Raw genomic sequence first — 18,303 nt, 5'->3', positions numbered from 1 at the left:
TGTTTAGATTCACGAGCTGCCTTCCAAGTACAAAGGGAAATAACAGACATGATGGAGCCTGCTGCTGTTTTAATGGAGAGGAGGTAACACATCAGAATATCATCAACCTCAACACACAAAAGTAGGCAGAGACACAAATGAAAGGGTAATGCTTTTGATCCATCACAAGATCTTTCCACATAAATAAAAATTTTTAATTTTGTCTGAACCTGACAGCTATGCACTAATAATCACCAGACTGCCCGAGTTTGGCAACTAATAATTGTATTCTTGCATTTCCTGACCTGTTAACAAGGTCTTCAAGGAGCTCAACAGGCTGTCAACTGCAGACAAGTTGGTCCTTACCATATCTCTATCAGCTTAAAGTATTCAAATGGAGGCATTGGGACACTGTCATCCCATTCCGGGGCACTATTTTCAAAGCACAACCACTCTTCTCTGAGCCTCTAGAATAACTGAAAGACACTGCTGTTAACTCCAACCAGTAACTCCCACTGAAATGTAACGTGAGAACGTGAGCAAACTTAGCTCTGATGCCGTGTCCCCATCCAAATGTTAAATGTACTGATGACATTGACATTTTAGATTTACAGAATGGCTCCACTGGCAAGATATCAAGGCTAGCCAGTGTTTTAAATAATCACCAAGCGCGTATCTTTTAATGATTTTGAAACATTCATGGATAGAGACCCAATACAGTTATATACACAAACCATTACAGATGTAGGGAAAGTTGATAAGGTAGTTGAAAAAATATGGATTAATTGGCCTTCTAAAACAAAAACTAGAACATAAAAGCAAAGTGGTCATGCCAGAACTTTACAGATCACAAGGATGGCCTCAGCTGTAGACACTTCAGAGAAGATGTAAAAGATTGAGAAAAGGATACCAAGGAGATTCGTCAGGATATTCCTGCATACGAGGGACTTTAGTTACAAAGAGGTTAGAAAAATTAGCATCTGATAACCTTCTCTGTAACAAATTGAAAGGAGTCTGATGTGGTTTTTAGGATTAGGAGAAATTTCGATATTAAAGAAAGACTATACCTCTGATGACTGGGTCAAAAATTAGAGGTAACAAATGCAAAATTCAACTATAGACATCTAGAAGGGAGATCAAAAGGTGCTTTTTCAGAACTGTCAAGACCAGGAATATTCCAGTGAAAAGGTGATGGAAGGTAATTTCTTAAAATAATTTTAAAACATATTTTAGAAAAGCATTCAAGGACAAGGGTCTTACTTAACAGTTTACAGGCAAAATACAGGAATGTAAAGCTAAGTACAACTGTTCTGATCCAAAAAAAAAACAAGAAGCATTGAGGAATATTTCTAATTTATCTAAATTGCTTGTGGAATCTATTTGTTTTTATAAGAAGATGCAAAAGGACTTAAAGAGCAGTTGTAAAGGAGTCAACTGCAATTTTCTTGGCCATTAAATACTGGTACTGACGACTTTTGACTTTGCTGGAAATAATAATCAACAAGGAAGTTAAGTCATGGAGTTTGCAAATGCAAAAGGAGAGAATTGTAACACAAATGACATTTAAAATTTGAAGACGAGCAGGTAACAGGTACAAACACAAAAAGCAGAGACAGAATAGAACGTGCAGAATTTGTGTGAGGTAAAGATAGAAAAGCTCTCTACGCGTTCTGTTTTCTGTGCAGCAGCAAGAAAAAAACACAAGAAACTCTTGGGAAGCAACATATAAGCAATCTAAAAGAAACTGAATTCTTAAAAAAATGGGCATTGCAAATAGTTCTGGTATCCAAAAGACAGCTCATAAATTGCATCTGAAGATGAGATCATGAACTGGGTATGTTCACTTGGTCAACTATAAAGGAACTCTAGAAAGCTATGCAATTAGGCTGTTTGTGACCTAAGAAGGTGAGGGTTCAAAGAAATCTGGGTTTACTGACGATAACTGTACCAATGAAAGCTTGCATTAGACTGGATTCCTGACCTACTCTGTGGGAGTAAAGAACAGCATGTAGTGTAGTGCCACATGCATGCAGAGAGTAATGCGGTTGCTTTTGGTTGTGTAAGATGTATCTTTGTTGTATTGACTATTCCAAGCAATATTTATCTTTGTTTGATTTATCATTTATCTCTTAATTCATGTTAAAGTTACAAAGAGTGAAACCTTGTTGGTAAAAATTTCTTAATTTGGAGGCAGTTGGCAGATTTATTTATTTTATTTCAGCTCCCCCTTCAGGAATTTTAATGTTTCAATAAGGTAGCACAGGCAAAAGAGACATTACGGCCTCTACCTATGATGCAAGTTTCTACAATTGGGAATCAACAGTTTAGGACTAGGACAAGGAAGTGAACTGGAAGAAGATAGAGGTGAAGAATAGCGTTAAAAGTCTGTCATTTTTTGGACAGTTTTCCTTGAGCGGTTTTGAGAGTCAATGCAAACAGCATACATAGTAAGAATTTCTTTCATCATTATTTCTATATACAAGATAAAGCAAACATTGGAAACCTTCCACAATCAGATGGAGAAAATGGAAAATGCTTGGGGAAAAGGTGAGAAAAAAAATTCAAAAGCTAACACTGAGTATGAATTAAATTCGATTACAGTATCTTGAACTAGATTAATCTTGAAAATAAATGGACTTTCAGGACAAGCTTGAAGAAAAATACATTGGGGAGAAATGCTTACCTCAGCCCATTGATTTTCGCCAGTACTCACGAATAACACACACAATGGATCAGACTTCGAACCAACATCTTTATCTAATAGATTCTCACAGGAGACACTCAATTCAACTTTAGTCACGCACTGCGCCATTTGTTATCTTGTTAAATGCTGATGAAAAATCTGTAGATCAATTAAATTGAGCAAATTGTCAACTTTTAAATCAAGAATTAAAATGCATTAAATATTTGTGCGAAACACAATTTTCTTTAACATCTCCCTCACCATTCCACATATTATCAAGAGAGGAATGCAAGCTTCTCAACTGCTCCCAACATTACATAGGTGTGCAAGAGTCACTAATTTGCTTTTTTTGAAAAATCAGGAAGTCATTTGGTCTTCACTTGGCCAAGATTGAAATCCACTCACATGAATACAGGAAAAAGCTGTAATTCTACAAGTCCGTGTAGTTGCCTTTGGTGCACCTCTCTTGTGCTACAGGATAGCATGACATATAACTCCATACACAGCTGAGCATTATTTACAGAGCTTGTATCTTATTTCTAATTAAGTACAGCATAAAGGCAGGTCTAACTGATACCGCAACATTTATTATTTAAGATAAGCCAAAGCTCTGATATACAGTTTAGCGGTCAACAAAGAGAATTCTGGTAGATAGAGAAAATAAAAAAAATTAAAATGTCTAAAGCACAAATTCTAAAGATTTTTAATACATATTTAAGCTACATTATGATTTTATTGTTTAAAATTAGTCACTGGAAAAATTGAAGTTCAATTCATTTTGAAATTGCAACAAACGTTGGAAGAGAACAGTCATCCACACAAGCATCTGGCTCTCTTGGCCAATTCAACAACATGAAAACAAATTGTTGTTGCAGTCTAATCTAAAGTATGTCTTGCATATCACACAACAGTTCCAGTCATCTGTAAAAGGTCTCCCTTGATTTATATTTTAAATACTAGGAATTCTAGCCAAGTACTAAAGGGCAGGCAAATATTCAAATACCTACTGATTGGGGCAGGCCAAACTGAAAGCAGCCCTACCCTTAGCCCTTTGTGATCTTTTAGAAAATTTATGCAAGGCCATAATTTAGTTATATATCAGAGAATTATTGCTGAATGCACAGCATGCAAACACTTCGGCTAAACCAATTTGAAGAATTGTAAAAGGTAATTCATAGCAGGGGCCTGGCAGCAGTATTGCAATGAGAAGTGAGCAAGCTCCAAACTGTAGTATTGAGGTGATGAACTGGATTATAAGCGAGTCCAAATGTGCTCGGACAATGTGGTACTTTGCCAATGCCAACCTCGGTGGATGGAGAATGCAGACAGTTGTTGTCCATGGGTTATGCCCTGAAGCGTAGAGAAATGCTGACCAAGATGAATACCTGGTGAAGAATGCCACAGAGTTGCAGCTCCCATTTGCCTACTCGGGTTTTCACGTGTCAGGAACTGTTGCCATCTACTTTCTCTCCAGTGCCTGGGCAATAACATAATGTTAATGCATGCAAAATGGGCCTCTCATCAATCATTAGCGAGATTCATGTTTCATTATTAAAACTTTCTGTGGAAAAAAAGTTGACTTTCAATTGTCAGGAATCTCACTTTTTCTATTCTTGGCCATTCTTTCTTAGCTGACTCATCATTTCCCATGTTCGAGAGCTGGGAAGATTCCATCCTATAGATCAAAATGAAGGGATAGGCCAAATACAAATAATACATTGAGATCAGAGATGAGTTGTCAAAGTAACATCCTCACCTGTTACTTCTGGGAATTAAAGACTATGATAAATCAAAATAGCTGGGGTATCTAAATAAAATATCAGAATTCCAATGAATCTGACTTTATAGTCCAAGAAAGGCCAAGGCTTTTAATCTTGGTGTGTCAGCCGACTAAGAAATTTCGTTTGTGTAGTGAAAGGCATCAAGAAAAATAAGACATATCAAATGTGACCTCTTAACTGTTCATGTTCCTTAGTGATGGCTAGACAGCATGATCATGTCCAACAAAAAGAGAATCTAACCATTATCCCTTGACATTTAAGGGCACCACCAATTGCTGAAATCCTATCACATTCTGGGGTTTACTATTGACCAGAAACTGAACTAGACTAGGCATACATCAACTGTGATTACAGGAGCAGGTTGGAGGCTAGGCATCTCACAGCAAGTAACTCACCTCCTGACTCCCCAAAGCCTGTCCATCATCTACAAGTCAAGTCAAGAATGTGATGAAATACTCAGTTGTCTGAATCACTGCAGCTCAAAGAAGTAAGACATGATCCAGGGCAGAAACAGCCTGCAGGACTAGCATCACCTCCACAAACATTCACTCCTTCTATCATCAACACTCAGTAGCTACAGTGTGTACTGCAGAAATTCACTAAAGCTCCTTCCAAATAGCACCTTTCAAATTCATGACCATACTATCTCAAAAGGACAGAGCAGCAGATATCATGCGAACACCACCACCTGCAAGTTCCCCTCCAAGCCACGCACCATTCTAACTTGGAAATACATCGCTGGTGTTGCTGAGTCAAAATTTCCTAACGGCATTTTGGGTATACCTACACCAAGTGGACTGCAGTGGTCCAAGAAGGCAAATCACCACCACATTCTCAAGGTCAACTAGGGACAGGCAACAAATGCTGGTCCGACCAGCGACACTCAAATCCTGTGAACAAATTTTAAAACGATATGGGCAAAGGGTAGGATCTCTGACTTGCATTGTGGTTGTACTCTGTTTAAATGTTGTAAATCATTTCAATGCACTTCATAAGTGTGCTATCAGATAAATTGCAACACTGAGCTACAGAAGATAAAAGAACTGATAATCAAAAGCTTGATAACAAGGTAGGTCAGGGATTCCCAAATGCTGGGGCGGAAAGGCAGACAGATGCAAAGAACATTAAGGAGGGAGTTCCAGGTTGTGCAGAACTAATGCACTGCTGCTAAAGATGGGGCAAAGGAACTGAAGGATACAAAAAGAAGGCAGAATTAAAAGAATGCAGAAATCTTAAGAATATAGGGCTGGAGGGGGCCATGACAACATCCTACAAAGTCCATTTCGGGTGTGGAAACATGACTACATGGGTTCAAACACAGAATTTGGGAATGACGAGTACAAATTTGGAATTAACAAAACACTCAATAACTTGATGAGAAGAAGAATTTGAGCATAATTTGACAGTATGCAAGGACAACTAAAAACAACTCGATGAAAAAACCTAGTTATTTTCGAAGTTACATGACATATAATTATGGCACACCAACAGCAGATGGTGCACTATAAGTATATACTCTCTGTTTACATTACCCTGTATAATTCATATTTTGACAACATAAGGCTACTACCTTGTTAATCATATCGAGACAACCCATCTATTTTCTCACCACTGTGAAATACATTTTTATGGTTCCAACAACAGTGTTGTACATATATTTCAATGTTGACTCTTCATGTTCTGTTTTTAGAACAGTGAGTCTACTTCACTCAACTGCTTTTCGGAGCAATGAATGCAGTCTGGTCACATCCCAAGAGGAAATACTGTCAGGGATGCCAGGAATATTAAAACAATGAATGATTTATACAACATCCATTGTTTACTATCCACAAACTGATGTGTGACAGAATAGGGTAATGATATTTTGCCAGCCGTTTGCACAATACAATGTGCTATGACTAAAATAAGCCAACCTCAAGATTCTAAACAGATAATTATATATCAACGCAGCTTATTTGCAAATTTGATTATTCTAATGCCATATAACTTCCATATTTTGGTGGGGTGGTTTCAGACAAGAGTTGCAAAATACTTTGCAGGAGGTATTGGTATAGAAACTAAAGAATCGGTAACTGATTTCAAATTTGGTCATTGGGTTTATAGTTAGATACGATCACCACAGTTTTCTGGATTTGAAAGTGTGATTGCATCAAATTTTTCTTTTGAAGTTATAGAATGCATGCAATCGATTATACCTTCATCAAATGCCACTGCATCAGCAGATAAAGAGTGCCAACAAGATACGTAATCATTTTCTGTCAAATGTATCTGCATTCTGCTTAGCTGGCTGCTGGCAGAATCAATATCTTGTTACACGCACAGAGGTTAGACTGAGCATTAATTTTATTTTCCCTCAATTTATAAGATAGCCCCACATGGAAGAATGTTCAGACCCTCAGACATTACACCACAAGTGTAATTGTACTAATGGGAGGATAGGTACATAAGCTATCACAAATCCTCTATCAATAACTGGGAAAACACATACCACATATCACCTTTTACTGCAGTTATGAATCTAAGAAATCCTCTTCCAAATTTTCTAGCTAAAAAGCTACAAGTCAGAGAATTGCTACATTTTAGACCATCAAGTATAGATGTCTTGAGGAACTGATTTTTGTCGACAGCTATTCCTTGCTTACCACAAAACGGTATGTTAAATGATACAAAATGCCAAAGGAAAAAGAGGCCCTAAAGGGAGTTGTGTACTCTCTTTGGTACACAAAGAGTAGCAGTAGTCAGGATGTGGGGAAGAATATAAATCAGGATATAGAAAAGGCACGCAGAAAGGCACCATTACAATAACTATAGGGAGCTTCAATATGCAGGTGGACTGGGAAAATCAGTTTGGTAACAGATCAAGAAAAGGAATTTGTGGGATTTCTACAAGATGGATTTTTGGAGCTGCTTGTGGTACAGCCCACTAGGGAACTGGCAATTCTGGATTTAGTAAGATGTAATCAGGCAGACTTGATTAGGGAACTTAAAGTCTTCACTGCTAGGGGGGCAGTGACCATAATATGATAGAATTCACCCTGCAGTTTGAGAGGGAGAAGGCTGAATCAGATGTAATGGTATTACAATTGAGTGAACATAACTACAAAGACATGAGGGAGGAGCTGGCCATAGTTGATTGCAAGGAGACCCTAGCGGAAATTCATCCCATGGAAGAAGAAATCTATTAAGCGGAGGGTGAGGCAACCATGGCTGACAAGAGAAGTCTGGGACAGCACTGAAGCAAAAGAACAAGCATACAATGTGATGAAGATTAGTGGGAATCCAGAAGTTTGGGAAGCCCTTTAAAAGCCACCAAAGGACAACTAAACGAAGCAATAAGTTGAGGAAAAGATGAAATATAAAAGTAAGCTTGCTCATAATATAAAAGTTTTTTTAAGATATGAAAATGGCAAGAGAGAGGCAAGAGTGGACATTGGACCACTGGAAAATAAGGCTTGAGAAGTATTAATAGGGAATAAAGAAATAGTAGAGGAACTGAATAGGTACTTTCCATCAGTTTTCACTGTGGAAAACACCAGCAGCATAACAGAACTTCAAGAGAGTTGGGACAGAAATGACTGTAGCAGCCATCACAAAGGAGAAGGTGCTGGGGAAGCGGAAAGATTTGAAGGTGGATAAATAGCCTGGACCAGATGGACTACCTGCCCCAGACCTCTTAAGGAGATAGTTGAGGAGAGTGTAGATGCATTGTTGGTCATCTTTCAGGAATCACTGGAGTCAGGGAGGGTCCCAGAGGACTGGAAAATGGCTAATGTAGCACCCTTGTTTAAGACAGGAGGGATGCAGAAGATAGAAAACTATAGGCCAGTTAGCCTGTCCTCAGTCGTTGGTAAGATGTTAATTTATCCATTATTAAGGATAAGATTGTGGAGTACTTGGAAGTGCATGGAAAAATAGAGCCGAGTCAGCACGGCTTCATCAAAGGGACGTCATGCATGACAAATCTGTTAGAATTCTTTGAGGTGGTAACAAGCAAGGGAGAGGTTGTGGATGAAATCTGAAGGACAGAGAAATTGGGGAGTCCTAGTTCAGGATTTTCTTCAGGTCAACATGCAGGTTTGGTTAGCGTTTAGGAAGGCCAATGCATGTCAAGAGGGCTAGAATACGGAACAGAGATGAACTGCTGAGGCTGTTAAAAGCTCTGGTCAGACCACATTTGGAATATTGTGAGCAGTTTTGAGGCCTGCATTTAAGCAAGTACATGCTGCCATTGGAGGGGTTCCAGAGGAGATTTGCTATAATGATCCCAGGGATGAATGGCTTGTCGGATGAGGAGCAGTTGAGCACTATAGGGAGAGCTTGGCCAGGATAGGAGATATGGTTAGTAAGTTTGCAGACAACACCAAAATTGGTGCTAGAGTAGACAATGAAGAAGGTTATCTAAGAGTACAACAGGATCCTGATCATCTGGGCTAGTGGGCTGAGAAATGGCAGATGGAGTTTAATTTAGATAAATGTGAGGTGTTGCATTTTGGTAAAATAAACCAAGGCAGGACTTACGTAGTTAATGGTAGGGCCCTGGGGAATGTTGTCGAACAGAGAGACCTGGGGGTAAAGGTACAAATACAAAATGTCCTTGAAAATGGCATCACATGTAGTGTGGGTAGTGAAGAAGCTGTTTGGCACACTTACCTTCATCGGTTAGAGCACTGAGTACAGAAGTTGGGAAGTCAAGTTACAACTGCACAAGACACTGGTAAGGCAACATTTGGAGTGCCAAGTGTAATTCTGATCACCATACTATAGGAAGGATGTAACTAAACTGAATAGGGTGCAAAAAAAATTCACAAAGATATTGTCAAGGTTGATGTGTTTGCATTATATGGAGAGGCTGGACAGGCTGGGAGCGTGGGAGGCTAAGGGGTGACCTTGGAGAGGTTTATAAAATCATGAGGGGCATGGCTAAGGAGAATAGCCAAGGTCTTTCCCCCAGGGTAGGGGAGTATAAAACAAGAGGACATAGGTTTAAGGTGAGGGGTAAGATTTAGAAGGAACATGAGGGGCAACTTTTTCCACACAGGAGGTGGTGCGTGCATGGAACAAGTTGTCAGAGGAAGTGGTGGAGGTGAGTACAATTACAACATTTAAAAGACACCTGGACAGGTGCATGGATAGGAGAGCAAATAGAGTAGAAAATAAAACTGGTTCAGTTTAGGAAACCAAATCAGCATGGACCAGTTGAGCTGAAGGTTCTGTTTCTGTGCTGTATGACTCTAGCTAGGGTATAGGATGCACTGCCTGGAAACATGCAGAGGCAGGTTCAATTGAAGCACTCAAGAGGGCATTGGATGATTATTAGGATAGAAATAGTGTTCAGGGATATAGGGAAGGGCAGGAGATTGGAACTAGGTAATAATCCTGGCCTCTTTCTGCACTGTAACAATTCTGAGATTCTGTGACATTATTTTCTAGCTACTGCTACTACTTTGATTCCAGCTGATGATATTACAAGACTCATTGATCCCAGGATAAGACCTTACTTAATAGACTACACTTAATGGACCATGGGTTTTACCTGAAGAACTGCGGATGCTGGAAATCATGTTCTGAGGAAGGATCATTGAACCCGAAACATTGATTTCTCTCCACAGACGCTGCCAGACCTGTGAGCCTTTCTAGCAATTTCTGTTTTAGTCAGAAGTTTTGCCTTTTTGCTCATTGTGGAGGTCAGTCACTGAATGAGAGTCTGTCAATGTACTTTTACATTATTTTGTTAAACATTTTGACAAAAGAATAAACATGAACTACATTACAATATGCAAGAACCATTATAAATGAAACTAAAGATATCTGAAAGTAAGATTCAGTCCTATTAACCATTCAACAACTTTACAGAGACAATCCTGTCTCCATGCAAAAAGGCTCAGCTCACACAGCAATAGTTAGTTTCTTTTTGTCAAATCCCTGCATTCAGTCGATGTTACTTTCTTCAATTAACATCTCGTTCTGAAACAATTAGAAAAGGAGCTGACTCAGCTTACTTAGTGCTGAACGCAAGTTCCTTAATCTCATGTTGACAATAGCTTACAGGTTGTCATCCTCTCCAATCTTCACAGCTTTTGGTTCTGGCTTTCTTCCAAGCAGTTCAGTATCCCCCAGGCCCAACTGCTTGGACCGCTAATAATAATCCCTCTTCTGTCTGAATTAATCCGCTATGGGCCCCTTTTTCTTCCCCTCTCTCTGGACTGTAAACTCAAGTCAGCAAATACCCTAGTACTCATCTCCTTTTATGGCTTACTGTTCATTTACCTAAAATCATATGCTTTCCTGAAAATGTTTTTTTTTTTAAAACTTACCTCTTCAAAATGATTTTCTGACCTTTACAGAACTGAAAGTCTATATCCATTATTCCTCCACTTTAGAACCCTAGTTCCCAAATAGTAACGCATTGAGCATTTGTCACACTGTAGGTACATAGATAACACTGAATCAAAGGGAGAGCAGTCCAGCCCAGCTGGATGATGGTGAGCAGGTTGGGGGAAGAAGCTTTGTCACAACCACGCAGCGTGCCATTTCTCACGTTGACATGAGCTGTTCCTGGAAAGATGGGAATGAGTTCAGGTGGTGACAACAGATTCTTGGGCCCTGGAGTTCAAAGGGAGCAGAAGGTGGGAACCAAACCAGAAATTGGTAGAAAAACTCAGCAGGTCTGGCAGCATCTGTGAAGAGAAATCAGAGTTAATGGGTCGAGTGACCCTTCCTCAGAACTTGGGAGTCAGGTGAAGACAGCATATTTAAAAGGACAAAGGGTCAATGCCTGAAAAGGGGACCGTTTACCATACAGTTTAGCAGCGTACAAGGGCAGGTTGTATGAATAGCATTTTAGTGGCAATAGGAGGTTGGTCTCACAGACAAGATGAGCTCAGAAGGGACATGGCGGGGCAGTGTGGGTAGATAGAAGGGAAACATGTAAACTTAGTACATGTTTCTAAAGGTGTGGGAATTGGGAAGGGATGAGGGGACGTTCATTCACGGTCCTGATAGGACATATTCTGAGAGTGTAGTGTTACCCTTGAAATAAAACTAATCATGGTTACAGGCACCTTCCAAGTGAAATATCTTTTTCCTTGGGAGTAGCAGATATAGAACATAGAACATTACAGTGCAGTACAGGCCCTTCAGCCCTCGACGTTGCACCGACCTGTGAAACCAATCTGAAGCCCATCTAACCTAAACTATTCCATTATCATCCATATGTTTATCCAATGACCATTTAAATGCCCGTTGGCAAGTCTACTACTTTTGCAGGCAGGGCATTCCACACCCTTACTTCTCTCTGAGTAAAGAACCTACCTTTGACATCTGTCCTATATCTATCACCCCTCAATTTAAAGCTATGTCCCCTTGTGCTAGCCACCACCATCCGAGGAAAAAGGCTCCCACTGTCCACCCTGTCTAATCCTTTGATCATCTTGTATGTCTCTATTAAGTCACCTCTTAACCTTCTTCTCTCTAACGAAAACAGCCTCAAGTCCCTCAGCCTTCCCTCATAAGACCTTCCCTCCATACCAGGCAACATCCTGGTAAATCTCCTCTGCACCCTTTCCAATGCTTCCACATCCTTCCTATAATGCGGTGACCAGAACTGTACGCAATACTCCAAGTGCGGCCGCACCAGAGTTTTGTACAGCTGCAACATGATATATAGATATTTATTCCCAACGCTGAATGTTCTGCCAATAAACCTTTTTGAAAGAGGCACTCAAAGACTTTGTCATTATCAGGACTGAACTTTCTCTAGATGCTACAAATATTGAGATACTCAAGTGAACCTTAACCTTCAGTTACATTGGTTTGTTAAATGTCTCCGATATAAACGTTAAACATAATTTAACTCATAAAACACCAATTTCAAAGCAAATGTTCAATTCTTGCATTGCTGCAATTTGCAGAAACGATCATAAATGATCTAGGGCGTGAATTCCATAAGACTTCAGCGGTCCCAGCAGACACCGCACCACTTTCAGTGGGTAGGAGGAGTTTGACAGTGACCTCCACATCCGAGAATGAATGAAAAATATTTGCAAATTCAAGCATCCTAACACTGTACATAACGGGTTCAACAATGCAAATGGACCGCTGTACTTAATGTCTTGTGCATCAAAACATCAGAGGATATACATGTACCACAATACACAAAAGTTAGCAGAAACCATTTGTGGCTGTACGGCACCTCAGTATTCCCGAAATGAAGCCTATAAAACTCACTTGTAGCTTCACAACATATTAAGCAACGCCCAGGCTCTACAACAATAACCCTGCAATCTGAGAAGCCACGGCTCACTTGTTTACTACTTATTTAAAGACCATTTCTTTCTATAACTTTTTTTTTAAATGTAGCATTAACTACTAAATAATGGCATTAATTGTGAAATCGATGAAAATCTTACGGTTTTCCCCGTGAAGCGGTGGAATGCGCACCGCATTTAGACTTTGACTCCACCCTGAGCACACACAAGGATTTGAACACTGCTTTCAATAAGATATTGAGGATTCTTTACAAACTATGAATAAGCAATAGTGTAAAAGTTCCTCCCTTTCCGGAGTAAGAGAAGAGGAAATCGCACTTACTAAAATGACAGCTAAAAATCTGGATAGGATTGCAAATGGTGTGGACTGCTGTCACTACCGCTTCACTCAGTACTTCCTGTAGCAGGAATTAGCAGCATGGAACCACCGCCCCTTCTCTCTGCAGACACAGAGATAGGAGAGAGAGAAAATGAGTGAATCCAAGAGGGAGGTACTATAGTCTCGGTCATCACATTTACTCAGTGCCTGAATCAAATAGTCACCTCACCCAGAACAACCCTCATTTTCGGAAAATGTAATTCAAATTTTTTTAAAAATCCAACGATAGAAATTTAAACCTACCAAAATTTTCCGATTAATTATGCCAAGGGAATTTATTTCTGTCCTTCCTGATACCTTCAGGGACGGTGTCCGTCCCAGGACTAATGTTTTCAACTTCAGTCTTTAACCAAAATCAACAATTATCTGACCTAAGTGACCCAACTGGTATGTCATTCCGGGAAGAAAAGTAGCCATCAAACTCAAGAAAAGAGACGGCATTTATTTTGAAGAATGACACTAACCGGTGGAAAGGATATTTAAACGTGGTGCTAAGTTCATTTTTAAAGGGATGTGCACCCAAACAAATACATGTGACACAGAAATGAGTTTGCGCCGGTGTATGAAAACTAAGCGTCTGACACAATTGACTCCCCGAGTCCAGGGGACGCTCCTTGCAGAATTGACAAATGAGTTCAGTCAAATTGTGTTTACTACTGCCTTCTTAAAAGGGACATTGCAAAACATCGCAATGGGGAATCCAGTACCATATTCGCAAGTTCGATTTTTTCTAAAGAAGACTAACGTTAGGTAAATACTTAGGAAATAGTGGACCTTGATTCTATTTGCACAATCAAGCCCAAACAAGTAAAATTAAACTAACACGTGAGGATGTTCCAGACGACCTCAAAAGTCTGCCCAAGCCTTGCTTATATCTAATGGCCAAATCTTCTTGACATAAGCCTTCTGCCAAAAAACAGTTGATAGGTAATGTTCAAAATTGGATAGGTACAGTATACAAGTATATTTGCAAATATCTTGCAATTTGTAATCCACCAGAATGAATGTAAAATGTAAACTTTTTCTAATTTAGTATAATTTGTTACTTGACAATGGTGTTTATTGAATTTAGTTTGCATTGGACGTGCTATTTTAGTGAAAATGCATATAGTTCTATAGTTACTTTGTGTTTTATCTTAACCTTAACTGTAAAGTGCAATTAATTTGGCAATATAAACTCTATAGTAACTATACCATTGCTCGGGCTGGACATTTGGTACAGCTCTGCTTAATTAGCTGTGAATGGATTACAGGCCCAGGGTCATCAACAAAAATAATCTAACAAATGTGCCCTCTTTTCTGAGAAGCACAATTCATATTATGGCAAAAACACAAACTAAAACTTCTATGAAACTAAATAATCTTGTTACCTGTATCTACATATGCCACCCTTGTCATCACCCTTGAATTTCCTTAAAATGCAAGAGATTTAGTGTAATAAAATCATGAGCTTTTTTTAAAACATAAACTAATATAAATTGACAGTTGGTTTTTACACCTCCTTGTAAGTATTGTTCTAGATTTACTCTTTTATCAATTATCTTGCATAGCTTCATACTGTCTTTCTCAGATATATTTTGTTTCAAGGCCATAGTGTTCTATTTTATCTTTTTTTAAATTCATTCACTCATGAAAGGTGTGCATCAATGGCTGGATGGGCACTTATTATCCATCCCTAGTTTCTCCTGAGAAGGTGGTGGTCAGCATCTTTCTTGGACTGCTACCGTCCATTGGTGTGAATGGCTTAGAAAGAAACATGCAGGGGGTGGTGTTGCCAATGCATCTGCTGCCCTTGTCCTTCCAAATGGTAATGGTTATAGGTTTGGAAAGTGCTGTCTAAAGAGTCTTGGTGAATTTCTGCAGTGCATTTTCCAGATGGTATACACTGGTGCGACTGAGTTTCTCTCATCATTTCCCCTAGGCTTTTCTTAAACACCGTGATCAGATACAGTACTGTTCTCCGTATTGATCTTTTATGGTCAGGGTGATAAAGAATTGTTCATGTTAGGCTACTTCATGAGATAAGAGCAATGCTGTTCAAGGTAGTATATTAGGATGGATATGTTAGCTAACAAACAGAAGACAGGGAGCCTGGGTATTGGGATCTCAGAACTGCTACCTGAAACTAGTGCAATGCCACAGGATCAGTGCTGGGGCCACAGTTATTTAGAATATATATTAATAACGTGGATGAGAAAGGTGGATATATTATAGTCAAATTTGCAAAAGGCACGAAAATAGTTGTGAAGTAAGTAGTGAGGATAACATGAAGAGTGAAATAAATAGGTTAACTGAGTGGGCAAAAACTTGACAGATGGAGCATTGTGCACTTTGGCAAGAAGAAGAGAGGAGCTATATATTATTTAAATGGAGAATGACTGCAGAAAGCTACAACACAGAGGGATTGAGAGTCCTCACGCATGAATTACAAAAAACTAGCATGCAAGTTCAGTGGGTAATAGGGAAGATAAATGGAATGTTGGCATTTACTTTGAAGAGAATGGAGGATTTAAATAGGGAAGTTTTGTTAAAACTATACAAGATCATACTTGGAATATTGTGAACAGTTTTGGGCCCCTTATCAAAGGACATATGTGCTGGCATCAGATAGTGAAAATTCTTTCAACTAGGTTGACCTTGGATATGGAGAGACTGTCTTGTGTTGAGAGGTTGAGTAGATTGGGCCTGTACTCATTGAAATATAGAAGAATGCGATGCAACCCTAAGAGACTTGACAGGGTAGATGTGAAGAGGTTGTTTTCCCTTGTGGGAAAATCTCAGACCAGAGGGCATAATCTCAGAGAAAGAGGTTACCCATTTAAGACAGTGGTGAGGAAGACATTGTTCTCTCAGAGGATAGTGAATATGTGAAATGCTTTACAGTAGAGGGCTACAGAGGCTGCGTTGTTAAATACATTCAAAGCTGAGATAGACAGATTTTCAATCAATAGGCTATGGGAGGAAAGCAGGAAAGTGGCATCGAGGATTATCAGATTAGTCATGATCTCATTGAATGGCACAGCAGACTCAATGTGCTGAATGGCCTACTTCTGGTCATGTCTTACGGTTTTCTGTGTAAAGGTAAAGTCACCATAGTCTTTACAGACCGTAGGGCTGCTCTTTCATTCCAGAGAAATGACCGGTGGTGGTTTGACCAGAGGTTCAGCGCACCTCAGGTGAAGGGGGAGATTGAGAAGGAGAGTCATTCATGGTAACCTCAGCCATTGTAGGAATTGAACCCACACTGTTGGCATGGCTCTGCCTTCCAAACCAGCCATCCAACCAACTGGTGGTGTACAACTTCAGTGTGACTGTGGGAATTCAAATTATTTTTATACATTAGAAAGGGGGGATGTAGGGGCACTAATTATCAATGTCTGTTTAACTCTCCAGTGATAACTGCTGGCATTTAATTATAAAAGTGAATTCTTTATCAGAATGATTTTGAAGGTCGGGTATTATAAGCAGAAGAGATTTTGTTAACATTGGGTGCAAGTATAATGACCATCAGAAGTATGGACTATAAAGGAGACACACTATGAACTTAATTAATGAATATCCTTTGGTTATACAATAAATACAATTCAAACAGAACAGCCCACCATTCCTTATTTAGATAGGCAACTTATTGCCCATGCACAGTAACTATCCTTCTGTTCACCTACCATTCATGTATCTATCAAGATACGCAGTAAAAGCTGCTGACGTGTCTGCTTCCACCACCTCCACTGGCAGTATGTTCCATGCACCCAACACCCTCTGTGGGAAAGATTTTCTCTGCACTTGTCCCCTAAGCTTTCCCCTCTCAAGTTGAACGTGTGCCCTCGCAGTTGAAAAGTTGAAAGTTATGTGATAACCTGGCCAACTACAATGTCGTCACTGCTGTCTGTGGATTATGGAAGTCTGTCCTAAGTACACCATGTGCCTAAGTGAGTTGATACTGAATGATATTTAAGCAACTCCAGGATGACTTTTGGAAAAGTCACTTATCACTGGGTGCTCTCTTCCACTCCCAAGTGTCTTGAGTGTGAATTTAGTGTTGAGTTCAGCACTGAGGGAACTAAGAGCTTTCAGACTAACATATTGTTTCTGAGGATTAATTTAGTCTGTTCTGGGTGTTTATTAACATTTCCTAGGTGACTGGAAATTCTGGCAGTCTGCCTGGCTACCTGTGGGTCATTTCAGTCAGCCTTGCAGATATTTTTCTAATCAATCCATTCAGAGATGTTATTACACCCCTGTGGAGCAAATGAGACTTGAACTTTGGACTCATGCATGCCTTTTCCCCCCACAACTCTCTGTCTTCAGTTTATTTCCTAGCTACCAGCACTCTGTGAGAAGGGACACTGGCCCAAACTTAACTCTACTTTCTCTCCACAGGTTCTACCAGAACTGCTCTGTTTTTGTTTCTGGGTACTCAGTCTGCTCCTGGATTAAGGGGAGAGGTGATGGCCTGGTGGTATTATTGCTGGACTGTTAATGCAGAGACCCAGATAATGTTCTGGGGATGTGGGTTTGAATCCTGTCACAGTAGATGGTGGAATTTGAATTCAATTAAAAAAATCTGGAATTATTAGTCTAATGATGACCTTGAATCAATTGTCGGGGAAATAAGAAACGTCTGGTTTTTAGGGAAGGAAACTGCCATCCTTACCTTATCTGACTTACACGTGACTCCATACACTCTTAACTGCCTCTGGGCACTTAGGGATGGGCAATAAATGCTGGTCTAGTCAACGATGCCCTCATCCCGTGAGTGAGTTAAAAAAAAGGACTGGGTGCTCATAGCCTGATCTTGGATTAAATCATGGCTATGTACTCTCAGTGTGACCAGGATTAAATCAGGTGGGGTCAGTGTGATTCTGGATTAAATCAGGACTGGGTGCTCTCAGTCTGATACTGTATAAAATCAGGATTCAGTGTTCTCAGACTGATCCTGGATTAAGTCAGAATTGACTGGTCTCAGTATGATCCTGGATTAAATCAGATCTAGGTGCTATCAGTGTGATCCTGGAACAAATCAGCACTGACTGCTCTCAATGCGATCCTCGATGAAATCTGAACTGTGTGTTATTACAGGGACCGGCCGCTAGTGAGCAGCCGAGGTCTTTATGACTGCGCCCCTACCGGTCACTGCAGGGAGTTGCGCAGCGGCCGCGGGGACAATGGCGGCTGTTGCTGGGAGCGCTGTTTTCCGGTTCATGTTTAAAGCCA

General features: G+C 39.9%; 1 protein-coding gene across 1 annotated transcript in view; it reads right to left on the bottom strand.

Moving 5' to 3' along the window:
- LOC109914769 (copine-3-like) overlaps positions 1-13,528 on the bottom strand; it is a gene marked incomplete at its 3' end in the record, with an annotated part of 33,630 nt that extends 20,102 nt beyond the window's left edge. Inside the window, exons 1-3 of the mRNA XM_048592243.1 lie at positions 13,333-13,528; positions 13,033-13,150; positions 2,663-2,821 (exon numbers count right to left, since the gene is read on the bottom strand). Of these exons, the coding sequence (XP_048448200.1) occupies positions 2,663-2,791 (129 nt within the window). The remainder of the gene's footprint in view (positions 1-2,662; positions 2,822-13,032; positions 13,151-13,332) is intronic.
- Between the last annotated feature and the right edge of the window lie 4,775 nt (positions 13,529-18,303).

The sequence above is a fragment of the Rhincodon typus genome, unplaced genomic scaffold, assembly GCF_021869965.1.
Source record: "Rhincodon typus isolate 14 unplaced genomic scaffold, sRhiTyp1.1 hic_rhity00000877, whole genome shotgun sequence".
Lineage (NCBI taxonomy): Eukaryota > Metazoa > Chordata > Chondrichthyes > Orectolobiformes > Rhincodontidae > Rhincodon > Rhincodon typus.
Note: the sequence above shows the minus strand (reverse complement) of the source record. Positions and strands in the feature narration are given on the sequence as shown.